The 27,736-nt window shown below is 35.2% G+C and overlaps 2 protein-coding genes across 5 annotated transcripts in view; one reads left to right on the forward strand and one right to left on the reverse strand.

Annotated features, from left to right (window-relative positions):
- LOC107001989 (protein LNK2) overlaps positions 1-8,834 on the reverse strand; it is a 16,217-nt gene extending 7,383 nt beyond the window's left edge. For 2 of the 4 annotated variants that reach the window (XM_015199930.2, XM_015199935.2), the window contains exons 1-6: positions 8,527-8,834; positions 4,692-5,052; positions 4,427-4,556; positions 3,358-3,664; positions 718-1,389; positions 487-632 (exon numbers count right to left, since the gene is read on the reverse strand). In XM_015199930.2, coding sequence (XP_015055416.1) covers positions 487-632; positions 718-1,389; positions 3,358-3,664; positions 4,427-4,556; positions 4,692-5,052; positions 8,527-8,550 — 1,640 coding nt within the window. In that variant the 5' untranslated portion in view covers positions 8,551-8,834. The remainder of the gene's footprint in view (positions 1-486; positions 633-717; positions 1,390-3,357; positions 3,665-4,426; positions 4,557-4,691; positions 5,053-8,526) is intronic. The other 2 variants (XM_015199946.2, XM_015199940.2) reach the window with 2 other exon arrangements.
- An 8,565-nt stretch (positions 8,835-17,399) lies between these two features.
- LOC107008197 (protein COP1 SUPPRESSOR 2) lies at positions 17,400-26,738 on the forward strand. The gene is made up of 6 exons (XM_015207128.2): positions 17,400-17,558; positions 17,647-17,889; positions 22,428-22,551; positions 24,069-24,142; positions 24,670-24,827; positions 26,065-26,738. The coding sequence occupies exons 1-6, from the start codon at positions 17,455-17,457 to the stop codon at positions 26,226-26,228; spliced, it is 867 nt and encodes a 288-aa protein (XP_015062614.1). The 5' UTR covers positions 17,400-17,454; the 3' UTR covers positions 26,229-26,738.
- Positions 26,739-27,736: the final 998 nt, after the last annotated feature.

A 27,736-nucleotide genomic window follows, 5' to 3' on the forward strand; every position in this document is an offset into this window, starting at 1 on the left:
CCCCCCCCCCCCCGCCCCCCGCTCAGACTTTCGATAAATTCAATACAAATTTGGGAATCAACACTATTGGTGTAAAAGTCAAAAAATATCCTCTAGTAAAAGTTTACTGTATATGATATTACTGTAATCCAAGTAAGATTTGGATTTTAACATATCATTATTACAGATACTCCTTTTAACAGACATATCTATACACTCCTTTCCCGATGCAAGAAGCATGAAGGCTTGACAGTAAGAGAAAAAAACCCAATCCCATGGCTTGGAACATCAATGATTTCAATAGAAATTTTTGTGACGCAGGTCATATTATGAATGCTTTTTACATGCAGTCTCTTCTTTTTCAAAAAAGAGAGCTACTGGAATGGGATCTGCTAGATTGCTTCCAGACCATATTTCAGTGTTGAGAGAGCTACTGGAATGGGATCTGCTAGATTGCTTCCAGACCATATTTCAGTGTTGAGATAGTGTCAGTACTTAGGGACAAACCTGTTATCGGTGTTTATCTCCTCCTTGCTGACTTCTCTTCCACCCTTCTTAGTGCCGCAACTATCATTGCCACTTTGCCTCTTTGTAGCACTTTGAGCCAGTCGGAACAAACTATCTCTGATACAAAGTCTTATTTTGAGGTCCAACTGAAAGGAACCATTCATTTGGTCATTAAATTTCTGTGAAGAAATAATACCATGAGACTTATTTGGTGGAAGTACGAGGACAAACCTTTGAGATAACATCCTGAAGAAGATACAGTGCCGTGTCTTCCACTGAATAACTTTCAACTGCCAAACAAACTGTGTTGGAGTCACCCTGTTCTAAAGGTGAATTCGGGTCCAAAGAAGGGATGCAGCTCAAATTCTCTTCGACAGATCCTCCTTCCTTTGCAGGTTGATAGCTAAACTGCTGCTGCTGTTTCTGAATGGCAAGCATTGCTCTCAATTGCTGTCGCCTTCTCAGTTTTTCAATTTTTTCTTGAGGAGTCATCATCAAAGATTTTGATGAAGTGTCTTGAGACTTATTGAGATGATTTGAATTGCCTGGAGAAAATTCACAACTTGAAAGGGCGTGTTGATGGCTTGCTTGTCCAGAATGGAACTGTGACCAGACAGGCATGGGAGAACAGTAATTACCCATATCCCCATAGGTAGAAGAAGCAAAAAGAGGACCAGGAAAATGTTTGTGCTGCAAACATTCTGGTCCTTGAAGCTGACTTTGTTGGCTGAGCTCTGAAGCAGGACAAGGTTGATTTGTTACAGATGGCATGCCAAACTTGTTCAGGTGAGGAGACAAGGATCCACATAATTCCTGCAACTGAGCAAATTCACCTTCTTGTTCTAACTTAAGTCGACCTTGCAATATTCTTTGCTGGTTATTTCCCTGTACACATGAAAACAACTAGAGCAACACTTTTGATGTTCAAAAATTATATGACACCCGCTAAAATAGAATCTCAAATTTATTTTCACGTGCAAGTGCAGAGAAAAGTAATTTTCTTTGTCCACCTATCTCTTTACCTTGAGGGATGACAATCCATGTTGACATAAGTAGAGTTATACCCAATTACTTCATAGTTTTTCAAGCTGAAGCCAATGTGAATGATTAAAATTATGTCAAAGATTACTTTCACAATTTCACCGAGGCAAATAAGTTTCCAGTAGATTGTCCTTTAGATTTAAGTTATGTCAAAGTTTCATCAGCAGCACACTGTTTCATTGTAAGAAAAGTATACAGAAATATGAATTTTTCAAGGTAAATAATTTTATTAATAACAGAAAAATCTTCCATGGACAAGATGCATACCAAAATGTAGAAAACCTATAACGTAATACGATTCTCAACAAACACCACCCAATCTTCTATACACACTGGAAGTCTGGAAGTCCGGAACCTCATGAATTTACCAAAAAGAAATTAGGAATGAGAGGCTGTTCATTAAATGTACATGGTCTCACTCAATTCCATCAAAAGCTCTCCTATTCCTTTCTTTCCACAAGATCCACATGAGTGCTAGTGTGGAAACCTCCCAAGCCCTTTGACTTCTCTTCCTTCTTTCAAATTTTCAGCTGGATGGTGTCTTCTGCATTGTATCCCCCTCGTCCAGCGCATCCCGAACCATTTCAAAATCACACATGACGAGGGAGACCCACTTGACAATGTAGGAGGAGGTGGTCCAGAAATTCACCTGAACATTTATGACGCACCACTAGAAGCAATCTGATTTACTTTTAAAATTCAAAATGCTCATTACCTCAGGAAAGAGAGTTGAAGAAAAGCTTGTAAATCTGTTTGTAAGTTAAGAAAACGGTTAAAGAGTACTTAAGTGAGTCCTGTGGAAGGAAAGAATAGGAGCACTTTTGATGGGATAGTGAATTACTCACTTTGCCGAATAACCTCTCAATTCTAGATTTGTTTTTGGTGAACCAATGAGGTTCTCATTCATAAAGAATCATATTATGTTGTAGATTCTCTACTTTTTTGTATACTGCTTGTACATGGGAGAGTTTCCACAACAACTATTACGCCTCAATCCCAAACAAGTTGGACTTAATTATATGGATCCTCATTGACCATGTCTCTCGAAAAGACTATTACTAACATTATTTACCTTATAAAAGAACAGAGTTTCTAGAGCCATTTGAAAATACCGCCTACATAAAGAGAAAAACCAAAAAAAGGAGGAAGGACAAATCAACTGCATTGGGAAGCTTCCATTTTTCGCCATGAGTTTAAGTACAACCATGTCTTTACCATTCTGGGTCCCCTATGAATTCACTTTTCCATTTATATTATAATTTTACAAAGTTGAACGCATGTTATATTATAATTTCACAAAGTTGGACACATGTTATATGTTAATTAACAAAAGATCAAAGAATGATACACCAAATTATTTATTGGAGGAACCAAATTTTTCTACAGTTTTCTGGTAAACAAAGGAAGGAAAAAGAAAAACGGCAGGTGAGAGAGAGGGCTATGTACAGTATTGTCTTTAAATAATAAATACGCGGTCATAATCATCAAAAAGTAGATAACTGTCTTTTCTTCCCACAAGATGTCTTAATTGCTCTTTTGCAGAAATATAAGGTTTGAATCACGGAGCTATTTTATGTATGAAATTCTTTATCTTCATTCTTTACTTCATACTTCTCTTACTAAAAGTTATTTACAAATCTTAAGAAACTAAAAAGATGAGTTCACCAGTTATATGAAGTAGCTTTGCCAATTCTGTTCAAGCTGTATATATCCTTTTTTTTTTTTGCATAAAACAATATAAATACCCCTAGTTTGAAAATGGAATAAAACTATTTACATACTGAAGAAAAATACAATTGTTATGAGATAATTAAGATCCAGTATCATTACCTTTTCCTTCGGTAAAAGTATACTTTTGCCTCCAGCATGCTCCCTAGCATCAGTGCACAGATACACATTAGATGTGATATCATTAACATTCTCTTCATCAGCAGTGGAGGACTTCTCCTCGTCTAGCCTGTATTCTGCTTTAACTTTTGATCTTTTGGATGGGATTCGCAGAGATCCTAGCGCCAAACTCGGAGAGTCAATAGACAGGGGAACAGACTTGTCTTGGCTGCTTGTAACATCTTTACAAGATGACCATAAATCGAGAGTGTTAGGAAGGCTTGTGTCTCCAAACAGTGGGTCGTTGTTGCTGCAAAATGTCACTTTTGAGGATTTTGAGCCAGATGAATACAATCAGGGATGACCTGAATTACATCTATATATTTATATATAGATATATATATATATATATATATTCACACATTTATGGAATTACTGTATACTGCATAACAGACAAAATTTTAAGATATATTCCTATCTAGCATACTTTGTTTTGTTGAGTATACAGCATAACACAGAATAGTTGAGATATATTCCCATCTAGCACACACAAAGTACAGTTAATGCAAAAAAGAACTGGAGACCATTGAAGTGGGGAGATTGCATGTGGTGAAGAGAGAAATTATGGAGACAATGGCATCATTTAGGAGTCGAGGTAGTTTAAAAAGAGCATTAGTGCAACCTTAATTGTGTTCATTCCTAAATGAGACAACAACAGCATACCACGTGTAACCCCGCAGCTGGGATCTGTGGAAGGTATAGTATACACTATACACAGACCTTACTGTCTCGTGGAGATAGAGCGGTTGTTTCTGATAGATCCCGACTCAAGTAAAGCATTTTAAATCAGTTGAAAGAGGAAATATGGAAATGAAGGAGATACAGAAACTTATACAGCTATTAGCCTAGTAGAGTGAATTTACAATTTTAGTAATCTCAAATAGATTGATCAAAGGAAATGACGGGGTGCCAAAACAACTGTGTTCCAAAGTGTGAACTCACATACAAACCCATATGTTCAACGATACACAAGCCAGAAAGAAGAGAGAGAGAAAACTGATGTCTACATTACCTAAATATCTTATCAAGGTCATCGAAACTTCCAATGTTAGCCCATCCATAATCAATAAAATCACTTTGCTCCAGTTCCTCATTCTGATTGTTAAAAGCTCGAGAACCATCACCAAGCCGATTGCTTTCATCTGATCATAAAGATAAACAATTGAATCCAACTTGTACCTTTTGTTTATTTTTTTATTAGCCAAAAGTCCAATTTTTAACTATAGACTGCAGGTTATTTATTTCATGCAAAAGGCTGGAAACATTAGCATTAGCACCTCTAAGACATTCACGTTTTGGAACTTCAGTCAGATTATTAGATGCTTCAGCACCCAAGGAATCTTGATTACTCTTCGTAGCATTGGTCAATGACAGATCAGCGCCCAGTTCCATCCTGCATCCTGCTTTCATAGTAGCTCCATCAGTGTCGTGTTTGGAGCTGTCATCTAGTTTAATATTACTCAGATCAATTTTAGTTGTAGGTTTGTTCTGATCAGTAGGCTTGATGTTAGAAGCTTCCACATCCCATTTCTTCTTAATGTTATCTCCATAAGTTGGAGCTTTTCCTTCACTTCCATCAGGATGTGGCACTATGTGGTCATCGGTCTCACCAGTCTCGTCCCATATTATATCGGTTAGCTGATTCAAGAAAGAAATGTCAGAAGTAAATGCAAGTATAATAACTTGAAAGTTAAATATACAGCACCTTAAGTCATAGAGAAATGAATATTAGCTATGTAGGCGAGTGATGCAGAAGAGGAGAGGAAAAACACTACAGTAGTAAGCATAACACCATTTTCGTGATCTCAGCTACTTCTTGTCCTTTCAAGTTTCAACTAGTGATGTGAAGCAAATATTATCTTAATCATCAAGACAAGGCAAGGCAAGGGTGAGAATAATGTGATTATAATTCACAAAGATACCAATTTTATCATCCCGTCAAATCTTAGAATCTGAAAAGGCATACTAGCAAAACAGAAAGCAAGTCAGCAATGGTGGATCTAAACTTAGCAAAATTTGCCACATGCATTAAGCAAAGTGAGTGCTTGTTTTCTGATATTGGACTAAAAAAAGGGTTTCTACCAAGGACTGATATCATATATTATAGCCCAACTAATGGTGGAACAGGAAAGCGGCAATAGAAAGCGCACAGTCCAGTGTGTTGTAATTGATTTTGATGAAATAATGCAAGTGTTTAGATAGAGTCATGCTCTCGTAAGCAGGAGATAACAGGAGCAGTTATCCGGTTCTTGTGAACTGTTATATAGAGAGGCGGCAATTTGGAGACCCAAGCTAGAGGTGAGGGGTTTATGCAGATCCCTAATTTATCTGAAATTGCATCAACATCATGTACAATAACCAGATTGCACCAAAGAGCTAGCAAAGTAAGACATTGTTGTTTTGGACTACTTAAATTTCTCCTACGGCCTTAAAAAATTCTGTCGTTTCTTTCAAGCCAAACAGTCCACTGAATGGCTTGAGGGATGGTATTCTAAGTCTTTTGTGATTTCTTGTGTATCCCATCTTAGCTCCAACATATAGCTCCCTAGTGGATATTGACATAGACTAGGACATGCGTAAGATTGACAAAAACTATGCTTGACAGCTGAGTAGTAACTCTACAATGCAAAAAGAGGTGGCCAACATCTTCAGAGTGCTCTTCACACATGGGGCACCTACTACGAAGCTGAATTTTCCGCTTTGAAGGTTGGAATGAGTGAGGCAAGCCTCTCTAGACACAATACAAGAGAAGCATGAGACTTTTAAAGGTGCCTTGCTAAGTCAAATTTTTCCCAAGGCCAAGAAACCTTGTTGTTACTTGATTCCAGCTTCCTTTAGCAGCTTTTGACAGTAAGAGACCTTTGGCCTGCCCCTTCCATCTAGTAGAATCAGCTTTGTTACAGTCCAAAGTTCTGTGCTAGCATCTGAAGCAAAAGATATACTCATTCTACATCCCTAACATTTACATTCCTTCTAAAAAAGTGATTCCACCATTGTGTTGAATAAAATTCTGCAATTACTGCATTGTGCAGAGCTGATATTCTAATAATATCCAAGAATTGTTCTTTAATAGGAGTGTGGCCCAACCATGCATCTTCCCAAAACTATATTTTTCTTCCATTACCAACAATGCAGCCCATATGTGCCTCAAAGTTATCCCAGCAACCTCTAACATGCCTCCAGACTCCCGTGTCATGAGGTGTTGTGGCTACGTAACACAGGAGTGCACCATTGGTTCTCCACAGCGAAGTTCTCAACTAAGGTTCTCCTCCATAGTGCTTTACCTACCTTATTGAATCTCCAATGCCATTTCAATAATAAACTTTCATAGTGACGGCTCAAGTTCTTGATTCCCAAACCCCCTATTATTTTGTATTTAGTAAATATATTCCATTTTACAAGTGCGAAGGAGTGACCTTGTTTGTCACCATTCCAGAGAAAGTCTCCATAATTTGTCCATACGCTTCAAGATAGAGGACGGTGCCAGGAAAAGCGACAGGCTTAGGTAGGCAATGCACTAAGAACACCATTGATCATAGTGATTCTACCACCAAGAGAGAGGTATTGTAGCTTCCAATTCGTCAACTTTTTCTCCATCTTTTCAAGAACCTCGTTCCAGATTGATAATGATTTGTATTTCTCCTCCAGTGATAAGTCCAAGTACTTTGTGGGAAGTGGACCAATGTCTCCTGAGCTGCACTGTATATCAACTTGCTGAGCTCCTCCATGACAAGGATGAAAAGAAAGGTGATAGAAAATAGCTTTTAAGCTTTTGGAGTGTTTGGGTATATTAAAAAAGTGCTTATAAGTATTTGGTTTAAAGCTAAAATGAGAAAAATGAGCCCAGAAAAAAAAAGCCAATCCAAATAGGCTTATAGTATATTCCTGTGCACCCACAGTGAATCTTCTGTTCTGCCCTTTGATCCCCCACTGTCTGGGGGCTCTTTCAATGGAACAAGGGGTAACAACCAAGGCATTGCCTCCAGAATTGACAGGTTCTTTTTCTCCACTCATTGGGATGAATATTTCAGGAAGATCAAACAATCTCTGGTGACCAGAATCACATCAGACCGCTGTCTTATTCAGATAACTTGTGGTGATTGGGAACAAAGGAAATCATACTTCAATTTTGCTAATTGGGGGTTGGCGGTAGATGGTTAAAACATGGTGGGTCATTTCAGGGTCATCCAGACTTTATTTTAGCAACAAAGCTAAGATTTTTGAAAGCTAAATTAATGGAGTGGAATGCTAGCAAATATGGCAATTTATTATACAGAAATACAGAAGTAGGAAAGATCGAAATCCAGGACATTGTTATCCAAAAAAAAAACTTGGTTGTGATAAAATAAATACTTCCTCTGTCCATCATGCGGCATCATTTTCTTTTCAGTTTATCCCAAAAAAAAAGTTACTTCACAATATTTAGAAACAATTTAACTTTAAAATTTCTCTTTTACTCCCGAGGCCTAGCTCAAGTGGCAAAAGGTGGAGAATTTGTGGCTTAGGTCGCAGTTACAAGCCCCACACCATGCAAAGCAAAGCCTGGTTTTTAAGTGGAGAAGGGTAGAGGGGCAGTCCCATTATCCACCGAGTTTAAAAAGTTGTGATTGGTCCAAAGGGCGGGTCATAGAGGGATTTCTCGATTATAAAAAAAAAAAAAAGAGAGATTTACAACCACACCTATATCTGACAATTATGTTAGACAATAAGTTTCGATTCTTTTTTCTTAAAGATCGTACCAAGTCAAACGGTGTCACCTAAAATGGACCGAGGTAGTAGTTGAATAAGGATCCAATGCAAGCCTGGTAATATGACTGAAAATTTCTCTTTTAACCTTAGTAAAATGATTTAGAACCACACTTATATCTAACTATAATTTTAAACCATAAGTTTCAATTCATTTTTCTTAAAAGATCCTACCAAGTCAAATGGTGTCACATAAATGGAACGAATGAGTAGTTGAATAAGGATCCAATGCAAGCCTACTGGTAGCAGTTTAGAGCTAAAGAGAAATACGTCAAAGGAACAGGAGAGCAATGAGCACTAAATTCAGTATTTTCTTCTCCTAAAACCAAATTAAAGTTAAATTTCAAGGAAGGAAACATAACGCACCTCTTCGTCGTTCCAATTAAACATATCTGTACAACTGACAATGTCTAAGTACTCCGAATGACTTCAAATTTAGCCCAAACATGGCAGATTTTTTCTTCACTGGATCAGGTTATACATTTCAACCTAAAAACAAAAACACTCGCCACTGAAAATCGATACTCACGGAGAATTTCGCCGGAGATGAGAAACTTTCGCCGGAGATTCACAGAGAAGCTTCGCCGGAGATTCACATAGTAAATTTAGGCTTTTTCGGGTACAAGACGAGAGTGATTTTGTGGTTGTGTTTGATGAATAAGGGTGCGCGTGGGACCCAAGTCCACTTGCAGAGAGTGGGTTAATTTGTATGGACGCAAATTTTAACACGTGTTAATAAGCGTATCTAAAGTTGTGGCTACTGATTTCGGATCTAAAGCTGAATTTCTACTGGTTCACTAAACTTCCATAAATTTATAAGATTGGTCCTTTCTATTTATTCTATTTTACATTTTTGACAATTAGGGGTGTTCAAAACAAAAACAAATACATCCAAATCGAAAAATCGAATCGATTTCACAAAAAGATAGATATATGACCAACAAATCAAGCCGCCTATATATATGCACTAGATTCAAAAGTTTGTGCTGACATGGTTTCAATTTATGTGACTTAAAAAGTTCATTCGATTTCTAATATGGCTTTTAGATATTCAAAGTTGCTACACAGTAATTGTTATTATTTAAATATATTTATGCAATTTTTAAATACGTAAGAGACTAAAAAAAAAACAGGGCAACTTTCACATATAGCAAACATAAAATTCATGTGTATATTATAACAAAGTTTGTATCATTGCACTCCATAGCAAACATATATATATATATATATAATTCGCTATACATATACAATTTAAGCGAATTGAAACGAGAAAGAAAAAGAGACTTGGTCAGAGAATTGTATAAAACGAATTGTATAATCATAAGTATATAGAACGATTATATACAATTTGAATTTGTATAAAATGAGAAAGAGAGAAAGGCAAAAGAGACTTGAGCGGTGAATATACAATTGAATCGAATTGTATAAAATGAGAAAGAGAAAAATTATATACAATTTGAATTTATATAAAACGAGAAAAAGAGAAAGACAAAGAAGTTAGGCAGGGGAGTATTTTTATTGTATAATTATAAGTGTATAGGACTAAAATATATGTATTTGCATGTGTATATACAATTTTCTCTCGCTTTATACATACAGAAACACAATTTATTACATTTCGTTTCTGTTTGTATAAGCAAGAGAGGCGAGGTGGCGAACGAGATTACTGAGAGGGGAAAGAGAGGAACAAAAATATATGTATTTATACAATTTCCTCTCGCTTTATACAAATAGAAACAAATTTTATACACTTGTATTTGTATAAAAGTGAGAGGAAGCGAGCGGAGAGGAGAGTGGCAAGCGAGAGTTTGAGGGAGAGAGGTGACTGGCAAACAGTTTGCTACGGGGCACAATTAAATCAAATGGTGGTTATAGCAATTAATTTAATTTATTAGTTTGCCATTATATACAAATTTCTCAAAAAAATAAGACAAACAAATTTAAATAAACCATGAAAATTACAAAACTACCCTTAAAATATCAAAGCAATTAATTTGTTGCGGCCTGTTTTAGCTCTAAAATTGCCTTCGTAATGATAAGGAAACATGACGATGGACCAGAGAGGTAAAGCACCTCAACAGCTCAATTGTCTCTTCTTATATAACTAGATGACAAAGCCCGTGCGCGCATGGGCCCAACACAACCGTAATTATCATAACAGATTGGCGATAAGCATATATATAAAAGAATATCTTGTTTATGTATTAAATTCCTTATTACACTGCCTATGTCTGTTCACACTTTTATCCATATTTACATCTTCGTAAAAAATAGTTAAATTTGTTGATGCCTCTGTAGTTAATATCTGCAGTGCAAAGAGAAGTGTTTAGGTTGCGGAGGCATAATTTAGTAAGAATATAGCTAGTATGGCTGATTGATGTACCTTATTTAAACTCTAAATGTCTTTTCTGGTAGATTTTTAGGGAAGGTAGCGCATATGCAAGAGCATAGCAATCTGAGATTAACTTTTTTGCACGAACTTTTTGTAAAATCAGGTATAAGACTAAAAATGAATGATTATTTTAGTTATATGTTATTAAGTAGTTCAGACAGTCTGTAGAATCGTGACCTTCATCAATGGGACTCAAATTGTACTTACCAGAGAATTAGCTCTAGAGTCAACAATTAAGTTAATAACTTTGGTGGTCACTCAACTATCAATCTTTTCACAGAAAGTCACTCAACTTTCATTTTCAACTCAAAAGTCACTTAACTATGACTTCTTTGCATAGAAAGTCACTCACCCTATTTTATTATTTTTTTCACTAAAATTTGCTTACATGGATTCTTTTTATAAGTCAAAAATTTAAAAACCAAATACATATCCATTTAAACCATTTAATGACCCAACCCATTTAACCCGACCCACTAAAGATATGATATTTAATTTTTTATTTTATGATTGGCTCCCCCAAATCATTCTCTTTGTCTCTTCTTTCTCGTTAGTGTTCCTCTTCTACCCTTATTTAATTTCTCGATTACAAAATTTCCAAAATTTCACCATTGAAGATGGAATATACTCCTGAGCTGAGGACTTGTGCAACTATCTTATTTTGCAGTATCTGAATAAATTGCAAAACCTATTAGTCTGTCAATAAATTATCATGCCTTAACTCTCAAATTAGTTGCAGACGGCTACAAGATACTCCAAATAGATTTTCGGGTTGCCAACTCGAGTTTTTTAAATAATCTGCAGGGATGGCATAGTTACAGCTTCCTAAAGGACCTGTTAGGAGATGTAATTTTCACAATTGACGGTGATAGGTAGAGGGAGTTGAGAAAGTTGTCGAGTCACGAGTTCTCCACAAGGGTCTTAAGGAATTTTAGCAGTGTGATTTTTAGAAAAAATGCAGCCTATAGATTCCGTATACAGGGTTGCCTTTAGAGTTGATCTAGACAGCATGAGCGGTTCAAATGAACAAGGCAAAAACATCATTACTGCATTTGATGATGCAAATGCAATGACACTTAGGAGATATGTTGATATCTTATGAAAGATTAAAAGAGTCCTTAATATCGAAACATAAGCCAAGTTCAAAGAAATATAAAAACTGCTGATGCATTTGTTTATAAATTGGTCTATAGAAAAGTTGAGCAGATGAGTACTCCAAAAGTTGATTTATCTGTAAGTGAATCGCCTTTTAGTGTGCAAATGAGATTGCTACTACTGCTGCAATCACAGAAGGCTTGAATTCCAAGAAGCGAATTTCTTTAGTGTGCTTAGTATTGACTGTTGTATTTGCATCTTCATTCGTCACTTTACAAAATATTTGTCTATAAGTCACCATTTAACTGTCAATTGTTACTAAATAAGCAACATCCTTAAACAAAAAATACTACTTTTTAAAATAATACATATAACAAATGAGTTAAGGTCACATGAAGACCAAAAAAAGAGTCGCCCGATAAACTAAAGCTTCCGCTACACATAGAGTTTGAAGAAGGGCCCGACCACAAGTGCGACATGATAATTATATGACGACAAGTTTTAACAAAATAAAACATTTCATATACAATTCATAATAACACTTTCTTACGAATCAGTTAAGGTCATATGATCACAAGTTTTGACAAAAAAAGACACTTTATATACAATGTCATATTAGCACTTTCTAACTAACGAGTTAAGGTCACATGACCACAAGTTCTAACAACACTTATATACGATGTCATATTTACACTTCCTGGACCTTTTCATTGAAGCTTGACAAACATAATCCTTCATGATATTTTTCTTGTAAATTTGCCTCTTTTTGATAAGTCTACATGTGCACTTTCATCTTGAGCACATTGATCTCCTCCCACATAATTATCACTTTTATCTTGAGCACGTCGAGCTCCTCGCACACAATCAACACTTTCATCTTGAGCACACCTATCTCCTCGCACACAATCAACAGTTTCATCTTGAGCACATGATTTCCTCGCACACAGTCAACACTTTCATCTTGAGTACACCGACTAGTTTCTCGCACACAATACAATTTCATCTTGAGCACACCAAGCTCCTCGCACACAATCATCAACTTTATCACTCACATTTACCACATCAGTGACTTGAACAACAACTCCATCTTGAATGCATTCAACACCAGTTGATTTTTGTCTTGATTCCTAACAAAAAAAATTACAACTTTAAAATTTGCAATATGATATACAGTTACTGAAATACAATATTAGAAGTGTAGATCACAATCTGAGTTATTATATATTGATTTGCTAAATTGACCTCCAGTTGAGAATTGTCGCACATGTCATGGTTAAATTGATTAGAGTATCCCCACGAGACGTAATCAGACACCAAATCTTGAGTTTCAAAAGGTTGTCTTGTTTCTGGCGCAATTGACATACTTATAGTGTCCTCTTGCATTGTGTCCATATATTAATATTATAGTTGTTGTTGTTGTTGTTGTTGTTGCTGTTGTTGTTGTTGTTGTTGTTGTTGTTGTTGTTGTTGTTGTTGTTGTTGTTGCATATAGAACATCTTATATGAATAGTGCCTTTTTTTGATTTTTTTTTTTGGAGCCAGTTCTTCACCCAATTTGTCTGACCTACTTTCTGATTGTCTTTGAGCTTCAGATTGTTTCTGTTTTTGTACTTTTTTAGCTTCCTTTCGTCTTAATTTAGGTTTCCTCCCTCTCTTCTTTCTTACTATATTAGGAGGAAGAACCTCACCACCATTCATAACTTCTGGCCAACGATCCTCGGGATTGGTTGGATTAGTGAAATGTGAGTACACATTTTTGAAAGTTTCAACTTTGTAGTATACGCTCACGTAATCTTCAACTCTATCACCATTTTCATGAATACTAACCAAAGCATGAGGACAAGGCAAACCTGTTAAATCCCATCTTCTACATGTACAACTTCCTTTTTGCAGATCCATAATAAATGACCCTCTGGGACCCTCAATTGACACCTTAGGTCCACCGGAAAAATTTGGTCTAAACACAGCAGCCTCAAGTCTTATCTCGTTCAATTTTTTTTCAATTTTTGGACAGATAAGACCTTGATACTTGCTAATCGATTCCTTCTTCTTATACAACCTCTTCATAAACTTATTCTTTATCATTTCCAATAGAGTTATAATAGCTTTGTCTCTTGCATCAAGAATATATCTACGAATTAAAATACAAAGACATAATGAGAGGATTAATATGTGTGAGTGACACTTTATATAGATACAAGAATACGTAAGTACCTATTGAGACTTTCGCAAAGATTATTCAAGAGCATGTCACATCTGCTAAGTGTCTTAAACTCGCATTCCCACATCGGTGCTCAATACAACTCCCAAAAATATATTTATCTTGTATGTTTTTAAAATAACTTTTCCTGTGATTTGAGATTAGTGCTCAAAAACTTAGCTCAAAGACTATCTTGGAAATTTTAGTTTCCCTGCTTGCTTCATTTTATAAAGTTATAACTCTTTTATGAAAATTAGCTCGAAGGCTCTTTGAAAAACTTAGTTTCCTTACTTGCTTAAATATGAAAACATTTTAAGATCTCTTTGGGGATACTTAGTCCCCCTATACTTTCGAAGAAAAGTACTTTAACTTAACTCTTTACTCTTTACTTAGCTTGAAACTTAAGTCTTGAGAAAACCTCTTCGGGAAATACTTAGTTCCCTTATATTTCATTAAAGGATGCACTTCAACTCATTAAGGAAATACTTAGTTTCCTTATACTTCTTTGAAGGAAAGACTTCTACTTTTACTCTTTCTTTAACTCGAAACTTGAGCCTTAAAATGAAGTTAAAACGTTTAAATAAGACTATTGGAACTTTAAAAAACTTTACTTTGTCTTACTTCTTAACTTTCGACTTAACTCTTAGCTTCTTAGACTTTGATCTTAACTTTCCTTGAATTGTATTATGGATTCTAGGTTCATGATCTCATTTTTATGGATGATTTCATGATCTTTAGACGTACCTTAGAGTGTTGTAATCAACTAGGAAATGTGGGTACATCACGTAGGAACTAGTACAAAAAAGTGAAGAATGAATGGGGTGAACTGACGTCCTTGGCGCTTTGAGAGGCGTGGGGCGCCAGGTTTCAAACTTCAGAGGCCAAGTTGGGGCGCTCTGGCTGGCGCGCCGCCCCAAGGCCCTATGGATAGAGACTGTCCTATGGGGCTATGAGAGCTGCGGCGCCTCAAGGCCCTACGGACGCGCGTTTCAACTTTTCTTCTCCATTTTTCATCTAAACCTTCTAAACATCCATGGATCTTTTTCTAAGCACTTAGAATCACTAATACCTTCAATACCCAATAGATTCGACTCGAAAAACAACTCAGAAACACGAATCAAATCAGCTCTAGGCATGCAACTATTCAACCAACAAGAATTCAACCATTGGTCTTCAAGAACTTTAATGTTCATCATTCAATCTACTAAAACTCGCTGAATTAAACAAATTGGTGTGTGGGTGAACTAACCCAACACAGAAAGATCTCACATACATTTTGATGGATCATCCCCGACGAATTTCATAAGCCGAACTTCGACGATCTTGAATGTTTCTTGCTTCCTCTTCTCTTTTCTATTCTTTTCTCCTCTTTTCTTTCCGCTTCTCTCAAAACCCTAACTTGTTTTCTAAAAGAGTGAATTGAATAAGATCAGTTTAGTCCCCAATTTATTACCTAAAAACGAAATAAAATAATTGGGTAAGGAAAAGACAACTTTGCCCTTCCCAAATTCGGATTGGACAATCTTTAATCCAACAACCCAACTTCCGAAAGACATATCTCATTCATATGAAATCAAAATCGCCAAACTCCGAGGCGTTGGAAAGATATCTCCTAGGTCTTTCCAACCATATAAAGAACTTCCTCTAACTCATCTTGAGCTAGAGATTATGACCGTTTGAAGTTGACCAAAGACTCACTTTTTTCATAACTTAAGAAAATTTCCAGATTTTAATTCTTCCCAAAACTTTCTATTTCAGCTTCTAAGTTTCTTCCTAGCTATCTCGATTTGCGAGATGTTACATTGATATTTTTTGTATTCGTTGTGTTATATTTGTTGTATTTTGTTTGATGTGATTTCTAAGTTACATTATGACATACTTCTGTATTTATGTTGTGTAGTTTCTAAGTTACATTATTGTATACTTTTTGTATTTATATGCTTTTTAAGTAAAATATTTTTTTTTGCTTAATTCATACTGACTTTGCATGCAAAAAATCACTCAAGAATGTACCCCGCATGGAGTGCTATGTCAACAATGAACTTAAACGTCGTTTGGCTGATTATCTTTTTTAGTATCAATAGAACTTGTTTTGTTATGCTTTGGTCATATACCGAGTCGACAACTTTGATGCAATATTTATACGATCAAGATACAATGCACTTTTTTTGAAATTATAGCCAGCAGAAGAAAGATGTCGGAGCCATTAGAGTACTGATTACAATTGGTTATGAATTGAAAATAAACTAAAACAAGTTGGGGGTCGTTATGCCTAAAAGGTTTTTGGTTCATCATAATTGTATATCAACTAGTTTTGCATTTTCTTTTGTTCATATTTAAGTTTTCACTTTTTTTGTCGAAAAGGGTTCTAGTTCTTTTTAATTTTGTATTCATCCAAACGATATACACACAAGGTTTGTATTCTATGTATTTAATTGTTTTGAAATTTAATTTTAAAATCATACAATTTTGTATATCTTCTAAATTAATTAGTCATCACAATTATATAACTTGAATTTTATATTTAACATATCATTGAGTTTCACATTTCGCTAACAATATTTGTATTCAAGTTACAAAATGTATGTATTTGCTATCGTACTTGTATCCTTTTGATCATAATTATATCCATTTCATTACAATTGTATTATGATCGCCTACATATTTGTATCCTTATCAAAAAAATTTTACACTCCACCAAAATTAGTTCTTCCCTCTTATTCATAATAAATACAATTTACAAGGAAATTATATACATTTTAAAAATATAAAGAAAATATCATACCCTTTTTATAATCACTTTGAGAACAAATTAAGGATCCAACATTAAACTAATTATATCTAGCTAAATTTGTGTGTCACCGGTTATATCAAGAAAAAATTACTTAAATGGATACCTTTTAATAAATAATTACTAATTTTAGCGATACTTTTTATTTATTACCATTTATAGCATTACATAATAATACTATGTTAAATATGCAATATGTATTAAAGTGAATTATGTATACAACATATATATATATATATATATATATATATATATATATATATAATTGAGTCAAAATTTGACTCATTGTATTATAAGTGTATTAAACTGTGTGATAAATGTATTATCCATCAATAAAACTTGTATTATATGTGAATAATAAAATTATTCTTTATAATATGTAATAAACTTGTAATAAAAATAAATTAAAAGTGATCAAGTAAAAAAAGAAGAAGTTGTTATTATAAATGATAAATATTTTTTGGACCTATTTGTTTTTAAATCTTCTTTCCAAACAAAAATTATTCTTTTAAACGAATTCTCTCCATCAAAGATTGAGTATTATAAACTTAAAAATCAATATTGATAAACTTCATCAACAAGGGGACGCTGTTCTGTTCCTTTTTTTTAAAAAATATTTTGTTCTCTAAATTTCTCCTTTTTATTAATAAATATTTATATTCTTTCAATTAAAATAAATAATAAAAATATAAATGAAATACGTAACAAATTAAAATATTGATATTTTTTGTAAATATTAAAAAATATGGTAAGGGGTTTATTAAATACTAAATTTTTTAAATTTTCCTCTTTTTTTTTTCATTGGAAGATGCAAGCATGATGAAGCAGAGGAATTTCCGAAAGAGAAGTAGAGTAGACGACGGGGAAGACGACTCGTCAACTAAGGATAACAACGGCTCCGACGACGAGCAAGAAAGGAGGTCAGTCAGTCAGTTCACTCTTCAATATAGCTTAGGTTTTCAATTTTGTTTGGATTTCGTTAACGAGGATTCGAGATGGCTAAGGCAGATTGGCTTTAGAGGAGGTGAAGTTTCTTCAAAAACAAAGAGAGAGGAAGCTAGGTGTACCAGCTGTATCCTCAACTACATCACAGGTTGCAGCAGGAGGAGGTGGCGGCGGTAGTAATAGCAGTGGAGGTGGTTTGGTTCGCAAGGTGAATGATAAGGGTGAAGGGGATGGAGAGAAGGATGAGTTGGTGTTGCAAGATACTTTTGCTCAGGAAACTGCTGTCATGGAAGAAGACCCTAACATGTAATGTCGATTGAGCTTTTTCAACCTTCATGTGTTATTCATTGCCTTAGTGTTGCTTAATGCCTCTGGTCACTGGAGGATGTAGCCTTAGTGCTGCGGATTCAACTGAACCTGATTATTTTTGACACGGATAGAAGATTTTTTGTGTACAAAAAAAATTTCCACAAATATGAAGCTAATAGTTTAATGGTTAAACTCGTTAAGTTAAAATTGTAGATCGATATGGCACTAGGTTGATTGATAGATAGAATTACATTAGGTTGATTGGTTGATAGAATTACACTAGGTTACTCATTCCTCTTTGAAGTTCTTTTTCAATCAAGTGTTGCCTTCATCTAGATACAGACTTAAGTGCTGTAACTATCTCTGTATCAAGCTACAGACTTAATAACCGTAACTATCAATTGGTTAGTGTTTTTCATCAATTGGAATTTTTCATTTCATTTGCATATGGAGCCAAAAATGACACTACTAGGCTAGATATTAGGCAATATCTTAACACTTTGCTATTCAAATTCCTTCTTGGCATGGTACTACTGGGTGATTTCTATATTTTTAGAGGTGTAATTGAAGGTCAAGGAGGTTCCACTTTTCTTTTTTTTAATCATTAGTGAATATCTGCTTGTTGACATTGAAGTTTTGCATTGCAAAGGCATATCTTTATTTGGGCTAGGAGAAGAATCTTGGCTCCTCAATTTACCTGATTGTCAAGTTGACCCTGGTTTACCTTTTTTTTTTTTAAAGAGAGAGCCTCGTTTACCTGTTTAATAAGGTTGGCAGTGGATTTGTTATAAAAAAAAGTTTGGCAGTGGACAAAGCCTTTTTATAACATAACATTTTGGGTAAGGCAAGGCATTGTAGCTTCTCCACTTCGTTCGTTTAATCTTGGAGGGTATGGTCTCAGGTAATTCACTCAGTGATTTGTGGCAAAAGGAACAATAGTGCAAAGCATATACATATTGGTCATGTGTCTACTGAGTCCAACAACTTAAAGCAACAATTAGATGTAATTCCGAATTAAGTCCTCTCATTCATCACAACTTTTCTTTTGATACAACAATAAAAAGAGATTAAATGCATGGAATGCTGATTCAGACAGGAAACAGTCTCTCTAGATAAGTCGGTATTAAGGCGTTTGGCTCAACCTATGGGCTTTGACTTGAAGTGGGAAACACTAAAAGTTATTTGAACTTGATTTAGTAGTTCTCTTATATATAAATCATTCTAGAAAGAACGTACAAATTTTTATTTATTTCACTTGCCTCTTTTCCATTAAAGTTTATGCACTATTCACACTTTGGGCTTAAAGCCTCAAAAGACATACAAACCTTTTTTTTTCTTCACCACTCGCCTGTGATAACTCTGCTCATCATAGCGCTGAAATCAAACTTATTTTCTTGATGGTAGGGAAGTTTTACGAGGAGCCGAAATGGGAGGTTTCTCTGCCATCTCACTGGTGATATTCATCATAATTTGTTTTGTAAATTAACTATTTTATTGATTTAATAAGGTAAATATCCATATGTAACATGTATGCAAAAGGTACAAAGTCTCTTTACGAAAAATAAATAAAATAAAAATGGCAGTGTCTCGTACAGAAACATGGTTCTATTTGAAATGCTCCAGCCTCCAGGTTCTCCAAAAATGTACATAAGAACGTTATCAATTGCCTTTCTTACTACTAGTTGATGCTTTCGTTGACTTGTCCAAAAATACGTAATCATAATGTGTCCTGTAAGGCAAACCAAAGTTCACACTCATCGTATTCGTAGCTGAGAGTTAGATGCTTTTGTGGCATTATGTGCTTCTTTTCTACCTCCACGACGTAGTGGTAAGGTCAGACCTCATGTAGTGGGATTTCACAGGGTATGTTGTTGTTGCTATTGTGGTGTGGTGCTTCTTTTCAAGCTGAAACATTGAGAAGCACTTGGGTTTAGCAGGATTAAGTTCTGAATTTGGTTTTCAGGGGTTTCATATGCTGGATAAAACACTTACAAATTTGTGAAATGAAGGAACAAGTTTGACTAGTTGAGGTTCTAGTTTTGGACCATGTTGGATCTGTTCACTATAAATTCTTGTTGGGGTTGCGGGAGCTATCGAATTGATTATGGAGTGTTTAGTGGTTAGGACTTGGGTATGAAATAGATGTGGGTGATAGAAAGCGGCGAATCATATTTTAGAATGGCAGAAACATTTTTAAAAAGGATCCTGTAGGAATACTACCTGGAATGACGTTTGAATAACTATGTATCATTGTAGTGTCAGGGTGTATAGACCTTGGTTGGAGCAGAGAATTAGATGTCAAACCATCAACCCTCACCCTTACATTGAATCTACAGATAGGCCTAATAAGCTTCCAGCTTTTCTACGAAGGATTGAAAATAAATAATTAAGCAAATCTATTACTCAGACTTCCATAACCCGTCAGAGTCGAAGTGAGAAAGACAAAAAATCTTAATGCATTAGGATCTCATGTGCTGGACCGATTGAAGCTTACTGTAAATAGTTAGTTTTCACACATATATGTCCCCTTAGATACAAGTTTTTCTGACTGTTCCACTTGGTTGATTTTGCAACAGTCTAATATCAGAACAAAGAAGAAATGTTCCAAGTGTGGCCTGTGGAATTGAGAAGGTTTCCCTTTCTTGCTACTGTGTTCAGAATCATTAGGAAGTTAGTGTTTCAACAGAAAGTTGTGTTAATGCTCGGTTTCTTGGAGATGGCTTGCAAGTCCAGAAAGTTGTACCAAAACATCACTAAGTGGCATACGTCCTAGATCCACTGCCCTTGACTATATCAATCCCTCTTTTTTTTTTTTTTTTGAAAATGGTGATGTTGTATTCTTCAGCGTCAAGCAGATTCCAGGGGCCTTACAAACTGAAAAAAAAATACTTAAGCAGATCCTAAGAATTCTATGAACTGTTCTGAATCCTCTAGGCCTGATTCTTTACACCAAAAAAATAAATAAAGCTACAAAACAGTTGCATTTAACTTTATGAATGGATCTGGATCTTCAAAATTTCTACTGTTTCTTTCTGTCCAAACTGTTCACCATCTGCTTTGTGGAATTAAACTCCACCATGTCTTTTGTCTCTTACTACCCCCTCTCCTAATCCAGCAGCTCAATGTATCTGCAGTTTGTTCAGGCTTGGTGCACCTAAAACCTGAACTGTTGAGGAGTATGGCCCATATTTGTGATGTGAAGCTGCATTGCAAGAATAGATGGATGGTGGTCTCCTCTGTCTTCCACATAGTGAACATCAAGATACTATGATCGTTCCTTTCTGCTTTAGAACTTCATGTGTCAAACATGCCCTTCTAACAACCAGCCAAGTAAAACATTTAACTTTGGTTGGTGCTGAATTTCCCCATATTATTCTCCACAGGCTTTACTGATTGTTGCTCTGCTGGAGACTTTCCATCTTATATGCCCAGCCAACCGTGAAGACTCCATCCTCACTATGTGACCATCTCACAGAATCAGGCTCACTGTTGGTACCTGGAAAACCCCAATTTCTTCCAACAGTTTGTCAACTCTCTCCACTTCTCAATCATTAAAATATTCTTAAGGTTAGGTTCCAACCTTGTGCTGTCCAAAATTCATTAATCCATGCCTAAGGGTTGTTCCATAATAAGAACAGATCTGGATAAGAGTCCTTCAAAGGCAACTGATTAGTCCAAATATTCCTCCAGAATCTAGTTTTCTTGCCATCTCCCACCTTTATGTGCAGATTGCCTCTAGTTTTGGCCACAAATTTGTTGTACTTCATTTACCCCCCCCCCCCCCCCCAAAAAAAAAAAAACTCCACAAGTGTTAGTGCTGGCATTGCCCTACCATCTTCTCCATATTTGGATTTGATCATGTCCTTCCGCAGGTGCTTGCCCCTCCTCATTATACCTCCACAACCACTTCATCAGCAGACTATTCTTCTGCTTCCTCAAACCTCTAATGCCCAGGCCTCCTCTATCTCTGCTCCTCAGAGTTATTTTGACTAGGTTGTAGCCTTTAACCTCCATGCATGCCAAAGAAAATCTCTTCTAAACTTGTCCAGTTTTTGTGTTTTCTGTTTCTTTAATGTAATGTGCATCACGTGTAATGGGGGGTGGGGGTGGGGGGATATTTAAAAGAGAAATAGGTTCAAGAAGAGCTTTTGAATGTTGTAACTTCTATTATATGTTATTTATTCTAGCAACCAAGGGTGTGGCCTAGTGATCAATAAAGTGAGAGGAGAACCATGAAGTCTCATGTTCAAATTCCACCGAAGGCAAAAAACAATAGGTGATTTTTTCCCATCCGCCTAAGCCTCTATGGGCAGTGTTAATCAGTACTTATGCTGGTTGGTGACAGCAGGTATCCATGGGAATAATTGAGGTGCATTGAAGTTGGTTCGGACATGTTTAGAAAAAATAATCATTCTGGACTAGTATTTTTAAAGAGGAATGTGTATTCTTTTATTTTTTCTCAAAGATTGATCATGCACACGTTTAGCTATATATGCTTACTGCTTTCTTCCTTTTCTGCATTAAAATTTTGGCAGGTTGAGATATGTTGAGCAAGAGTTGGCCAAAAAAAGAGGCAAGAACGTTGATGTGGCTGATCAAGTTGAAAATGAGGTGAAGCGTGCAGAAGATGAACTTTACAAAATCCCAGAGCATCTTAAAGTGAGTAGGAGATTCATATTAGTTCTTCTCCCCATCAAAATTGCAAAGGAAAAGGGAAAAGAGCATATGTTCTCTTGCCTTTTTGGTTTAGCCTAATATAGTTATGTTAGTGTCTAACATAACTATATTTGATTTATATCTTTGAAAAAAGAGGCTATATTTTCTAGGATCTAGCACCTCACTTTTAATTTTTATTAGGTTCACTTTATCTATATTATGTCCATATATTCATCTGGATATTTAATATTGCAGTTTTAATTTGCTCATTTAGGCCTTGTATCTTCTCTGCTATATTCATGTATCGTCTGGATCCTAATAAGCTGATATTTGGTAGACTATAACCTAATTTTTCTATTTTTGATAATAGTAATGGTTTTATTGATAACTGAGAGAGTCCTCATTGTCAGAGTATAACACCTTCTGTTTGCAGTCGATACTCTGTTTTTTTTTTATGTAGAGACAACAAATCTAAAATATGTAATTATGTGGTTCTAACTGTTCCAAGTAGATTGGGTACTAAGTATCATTTCAATGAAGGGAAAATAATTGCACCCTCAACTTGTCCTAACAAGTTTCATATGCACTCTTAACTTTGTGAGCTTCCCTTTTATACCCCCCTATTCTTGTTCGATGTAACTATACTCCTAAGAGGTGATGTGTAAAAGAAAATCTTTTACTCTCCTGTATGCGTGTGAGAAGCACTAAAAGAGTTAAATAGTACAAATGGCATTTTTAATTGGAGACGCCACCCAAAAAAAAATGGCATTTCTAATAGGAGATTATTTAAAAGCTTACTTATTCTTTATGGGGGGCTCTTTTCTTTTAACTTGATTTTTTTTCCATTTACTTTTTTCTCCTTCTTTCTCTTTCTTTTCTCTGGACATTGAAATCTCAATCAGCATGTATTGAGTTATGCAACTGTTTTCATCTTTTATATGGAAGATCTACATAGAGGGCTGCTGTGGAGCGTAACCCCCCATAATTTTTTTAGAATATAAATTAAAAGGCGAAAAGTAGCTACTGCTGATAACAAGTATGTGAATTGTTCTAGCAATTCAGGAGCTAAAGGGCGGACAAATTATACATGAATTACTTTGATGTAGGAATTTTACTGCTTGTTAGCATAGTTCAGCTCTGAATATAGTGCCTCCTACAGCAGTTCCTTTGGATTTGTGGTTTAGAATTATCGTTATTTAGAATTAGTTTTACATTATTAGTTTCCAGTTGTTCTAGCACTTCACTTTTGATATTTTATTTCCCTTTAAGGATTCTTATTATGAAGGATTAAGAGTTTAAATTGTTTAGAATTAGGCTAAATTTCAATTTTCATGTTTATCCCCATAGTACCTGTTTTCCCCAGCTACACTTCAATAAATCATCAATCAATGAAATACGCTGCAAACCAAAATTTGTTGTTGTCAGCTATGTGAATCCTCTGTACTCTTTCTGCTCTTTCTGACATCTTTCCTTGTATTATTTAATTTTGTATTCATGAACTGGCCTTCTTTTTCCCGCAGGTGAAAAGGAGGAACTCAGAAGAGAGCTCTACTCAGTGGACTACTGGAATAGCTGAAATACAGCTCCCTATAGAGTATGCCAGTTTATTCTTATGGTGTATAACATGGGTTTTATTAATTCAGTTTTTGGATGCTGATCAAATGTCTATTAACCTTTATCTAAATAAATAAGGTTTGTATTTTGCTATAGGATTGAAGATCTTCCTACTACTCCCCACAATTGTAATTAGGAACCTGTAATTTGTTGTGGCAGGTCCTGGTTTTTTGTTTTGGAATAAAATACAAGTTGTTACCTTCTCAACAAAAATAAAATAAATAAATAAATAAAGGTTTGCTAGGAGAAATTTTTTTCCTTTTAAGCTGGACTTTGCACTCTACTCTCAAGATGAATATGAAGATCTTCCCGTGTATTGTTTTGAAAATAGGAAAACCTCACATTTTTTACTCTATTTATTTGTTAACATTAGAGCGTGAAATAGATCCATTCTTGTTTGTAGATTTGTACAATTTTCAGTTAATACGAAACCAATTTCGGATATATTGAATTTGAGCTCTGTTGCTAATTTTTTGATGTTCCTTTTCATCATTTTACTGGTTGAAGGTACAAATTGAAAAATATCGAGGAGACAGAGGCTGCTAAAAAGCTCCTACAGGAGAAGAGGCTCATGGGAAGAGCCAGAACTGAATCTAGCATACCTTCAAGTTACTCTGCGGACTATTTCCAACGTGGAAAGGATTATGCTGAAAAACTCCGGAAAGGTAGGTTGCAATTGCTTCTTGTGATTAAGCTTGCTGAGTTGTTTGATAGTAAAAGTTCCTTTGTGTGAAGTACAAACCTTAGATTAGACACCTTTGAATAATTTGGGAGAATAATTGTGTACACAGTTATCTTCACTTCGTAGTTCCATGACTCTTTTTTTGTTGTTGTTGAGAAAGATAACAATTGCGTAAATCAACAAAGGCTGTGCTGTTAGCCAATTATAGATTCCAAAAGGACTGCTAAAAACATGTGCTGATTCTTCTTACAAGGACTCTATGATGTCTAGTATGATGTCATCATCATTTACATAATTTTGTTTACACCTAAACAGAAAAAGCAGTATGCAATTTATCTTTATCCTCTGAACGGAACTTCTATTTTCAAAGCACCTAGCATTCCTTCCCTTCCAGAATATCCACCAGATGCAAGTAGGACCAAATTTCACAGGTTCTTGTGTCTTACATTGCCCTCTGAACTTTGGCACTGTCCACCCAAGTCCATCCATGCTGGAAAATAGTTGTCAGGTTAGTAGTGACTCCACAGTGCAAAAAAAGATGGCTATTATTGTCTGACTCTGCATAACATAAGTAGCACCTGGAACTCATTTCCTCATTTCTTAAGGTTTTCCTGGGTTAAGCAAGCGCCTAGCCACCAACCACACAAAACAAGCTACTTTGAAAAGGAGCCTTGATTTTCTAGATCTGCTTCCCAGGCCAGTTGTTGCCCACCTGACTGTTTCCTGAGAGTAAGGAATAAGCTGACTTCACAGTGAAAAGCTTACTGTTGGTCCTTTTCCTAGTTCCACGACTTCCAATCTATGAGAATCATCACATGTTGTAACATAGTTTAGCCTCTGTTACAGGATACGCAAATACCATCAATACTTTCAGATTCAAGACGTTTTGTCACTCTGCGATACCCATACTTGATTTGATTACACATTTGACCCGAATGCCGCTCTTAGAGCCCACATATCTCATGCTTCTGGGAGAAGAGGACATGTTTAATATATTTCATCTTCCTCATAATTTATGTCAGCCTCTCAAAACTTTGATATCAATTGACCAATAAATCCTTTGAGTATCTGATCTTCACACTATAAGCTCGTATTTTGGGTTTAAATTTCTCCTTTGGACCAAGGTTAGCCTTGGAGTTGCATGCAACTTTATAAATGGTAGTTTTTTATTCCTCACTGTTTCCTTTATCACTAATGATGCAAAGTCTTATCTTTAACAGAACATCCTGATTTATACAAGGATAAGAGTAAGGATACTAAAAATTCAGAATCCAAACCCCAAGATTCAACTTCAGATGGAGCTGTTAAAAGGCAAGCTGCGACTGATCAGTTCATGCTTGAGCGCTTCCGTAAAAGAGATCGTCATAGGGTGATGCGTAGATAGTGCATCGAATATGGTTCTCCCACATACTCAAGCTGCTCCTCAGTGAAAAGTACAACTGTGCTGTGAAAGCATAAGCTGTGTTGACTTGGAAGTATCTGTCATTTCAACTTCACCAGCCCCCATCTTACATTTTGGTAAAAAACTCTTACCAGCCCTATTTCATATGCAGGTTGATTTCCCTACTTTCCATGAGGACTAAAATATGGTGGCAGTTCACTGTTGTTTTATATTTTTCTGGCCTTTATCTATTTTACTTTTCCTTGTCATTCACAGTGTTGCCTTTATCCCCCCAAAAGGAAGAAGGATCACTTGGTTAATTTGTTTTATTCATAAAAATGTGTATTATCTCATGGGGATTGCTAGGCTGTGATTTAACGTGCAATTTTATCTCATTCACGTGTTCATGTAATGACAGTTTTAATACCATTACTAAGAGATCACAGATTTGATTAAATTCAATTTGATGATCTCTACAACTAATTGTTTTATGGTAAAAAGAGATTATAATGATTATTGAGTAAGAACTCTCTGACTGTTTTCACATGTCATCGTGTGAGTACATCTATTGGAGGGTTCTTGACCGCTTTTATCTTTGATTCTTAAATAGGTAGTTTTATTTTTTTGCTGATATCAAAATATATAATAGAGAAGAGAAACCAGATTTTTTTGTGGCATAATACATAAATATGTCCTTTAACTTGACCTAATTTCGCATTTACGTCTTCAAATTTTGGGTCCTGCACAAATAGGAATTTAAATTAATATAGAATTAAACAAATAGATATACGTGTCTTATGTGATATTTTATATGGTAATTTTTGTTCTATTTGGTTTCTACGTATATTATGCCACAAGCACACAACTCATGTATCTAGTTTAATTTTATAAAAGCTTAAGTATCATCTACTTGTATACATATGAAGTTAAAAACACATAAATGTAAAGTTAGGCTAAGTTAAAAGATATTTTTATATATTATGCCTAATTTTTGTTGAGGAGTACAATTTGTTTTACAAAAATTGCGAGTATTCGTTCTCTTTCAATCTTTTTTTAAAAATAAATTCTACAAGTGAAGTTTCGTGGCAATATCTTCGAAGTTTTACTTGTGAAGTTTGAAACTTTACAACATGAGATTATTTTATCAATTTATAATTTTTTTTAAAAAAAAAACATAATGCATAAACATTACTCTTAACTTGGTTTTAATGAATAATTGTGTTCCCAACTTTGAGTGTGCACAAGTAGACTCTAAAACTTGTATAAAATTGAACAAGTAGACACACGTGTCCTATATAGGATGCCATGTAGGACACAAAATTGTTATGTACGTAAGGGTGTCATGTAGGATGAATATGATCAATATATTCAACTTTATGCTAGTGTAAGTTATTACTTGTACACATTAAAAATTAATTATCAACGTCAAATTAATGATCGTGTATTATGTCATAAAAAATGGTTATTTGTGGATTTCATACGTTAGAATTTCACAGTAATGATATTTGTTT

The sequence above is a fragment of the Solanum pennellii genome, chromosome 1 (assembly GCF_001406875.1).
Source record: "Solanum pennellii chromosome 1, SPENNV200".
In the NCBI taxonomy this organism is placed as follows: domain Eukaryota; kingdom Viridiplantae; phylum Streptophyta; class Magnoliopsida; order Solanales; family Solanaceae; genus Solanum; species Solanum pennellii.

What these genes read in the sequence shown, in the direction of transcription:
- LOC107008197 (XM_015207128.2), top strand. Translation starts at nt 17,455, where the DNA reads ATGATGAAGCAGAGGAATTTCCGAAAGAGAAGTAGAGTAGACGACGGG. An exon ending in ATGGAAGAAGACCCTAACAT is followed by an intron (nt 17,890 to 22,427) that starts GTAATGTCGATT and finishes AAATTTTGGCAG; the next exon opens with GTTGAGATATGTTGAGCAAG. An exon ending in AAATCCCAGAGCATCTTAAA is followed by an intron (nt 22,552 to 24,068) that starts GTGAGTAGGAGA and finishes TTTTTCCCGCAG; the next exon opens with GTGAAAAGGAGGAACTCAGA.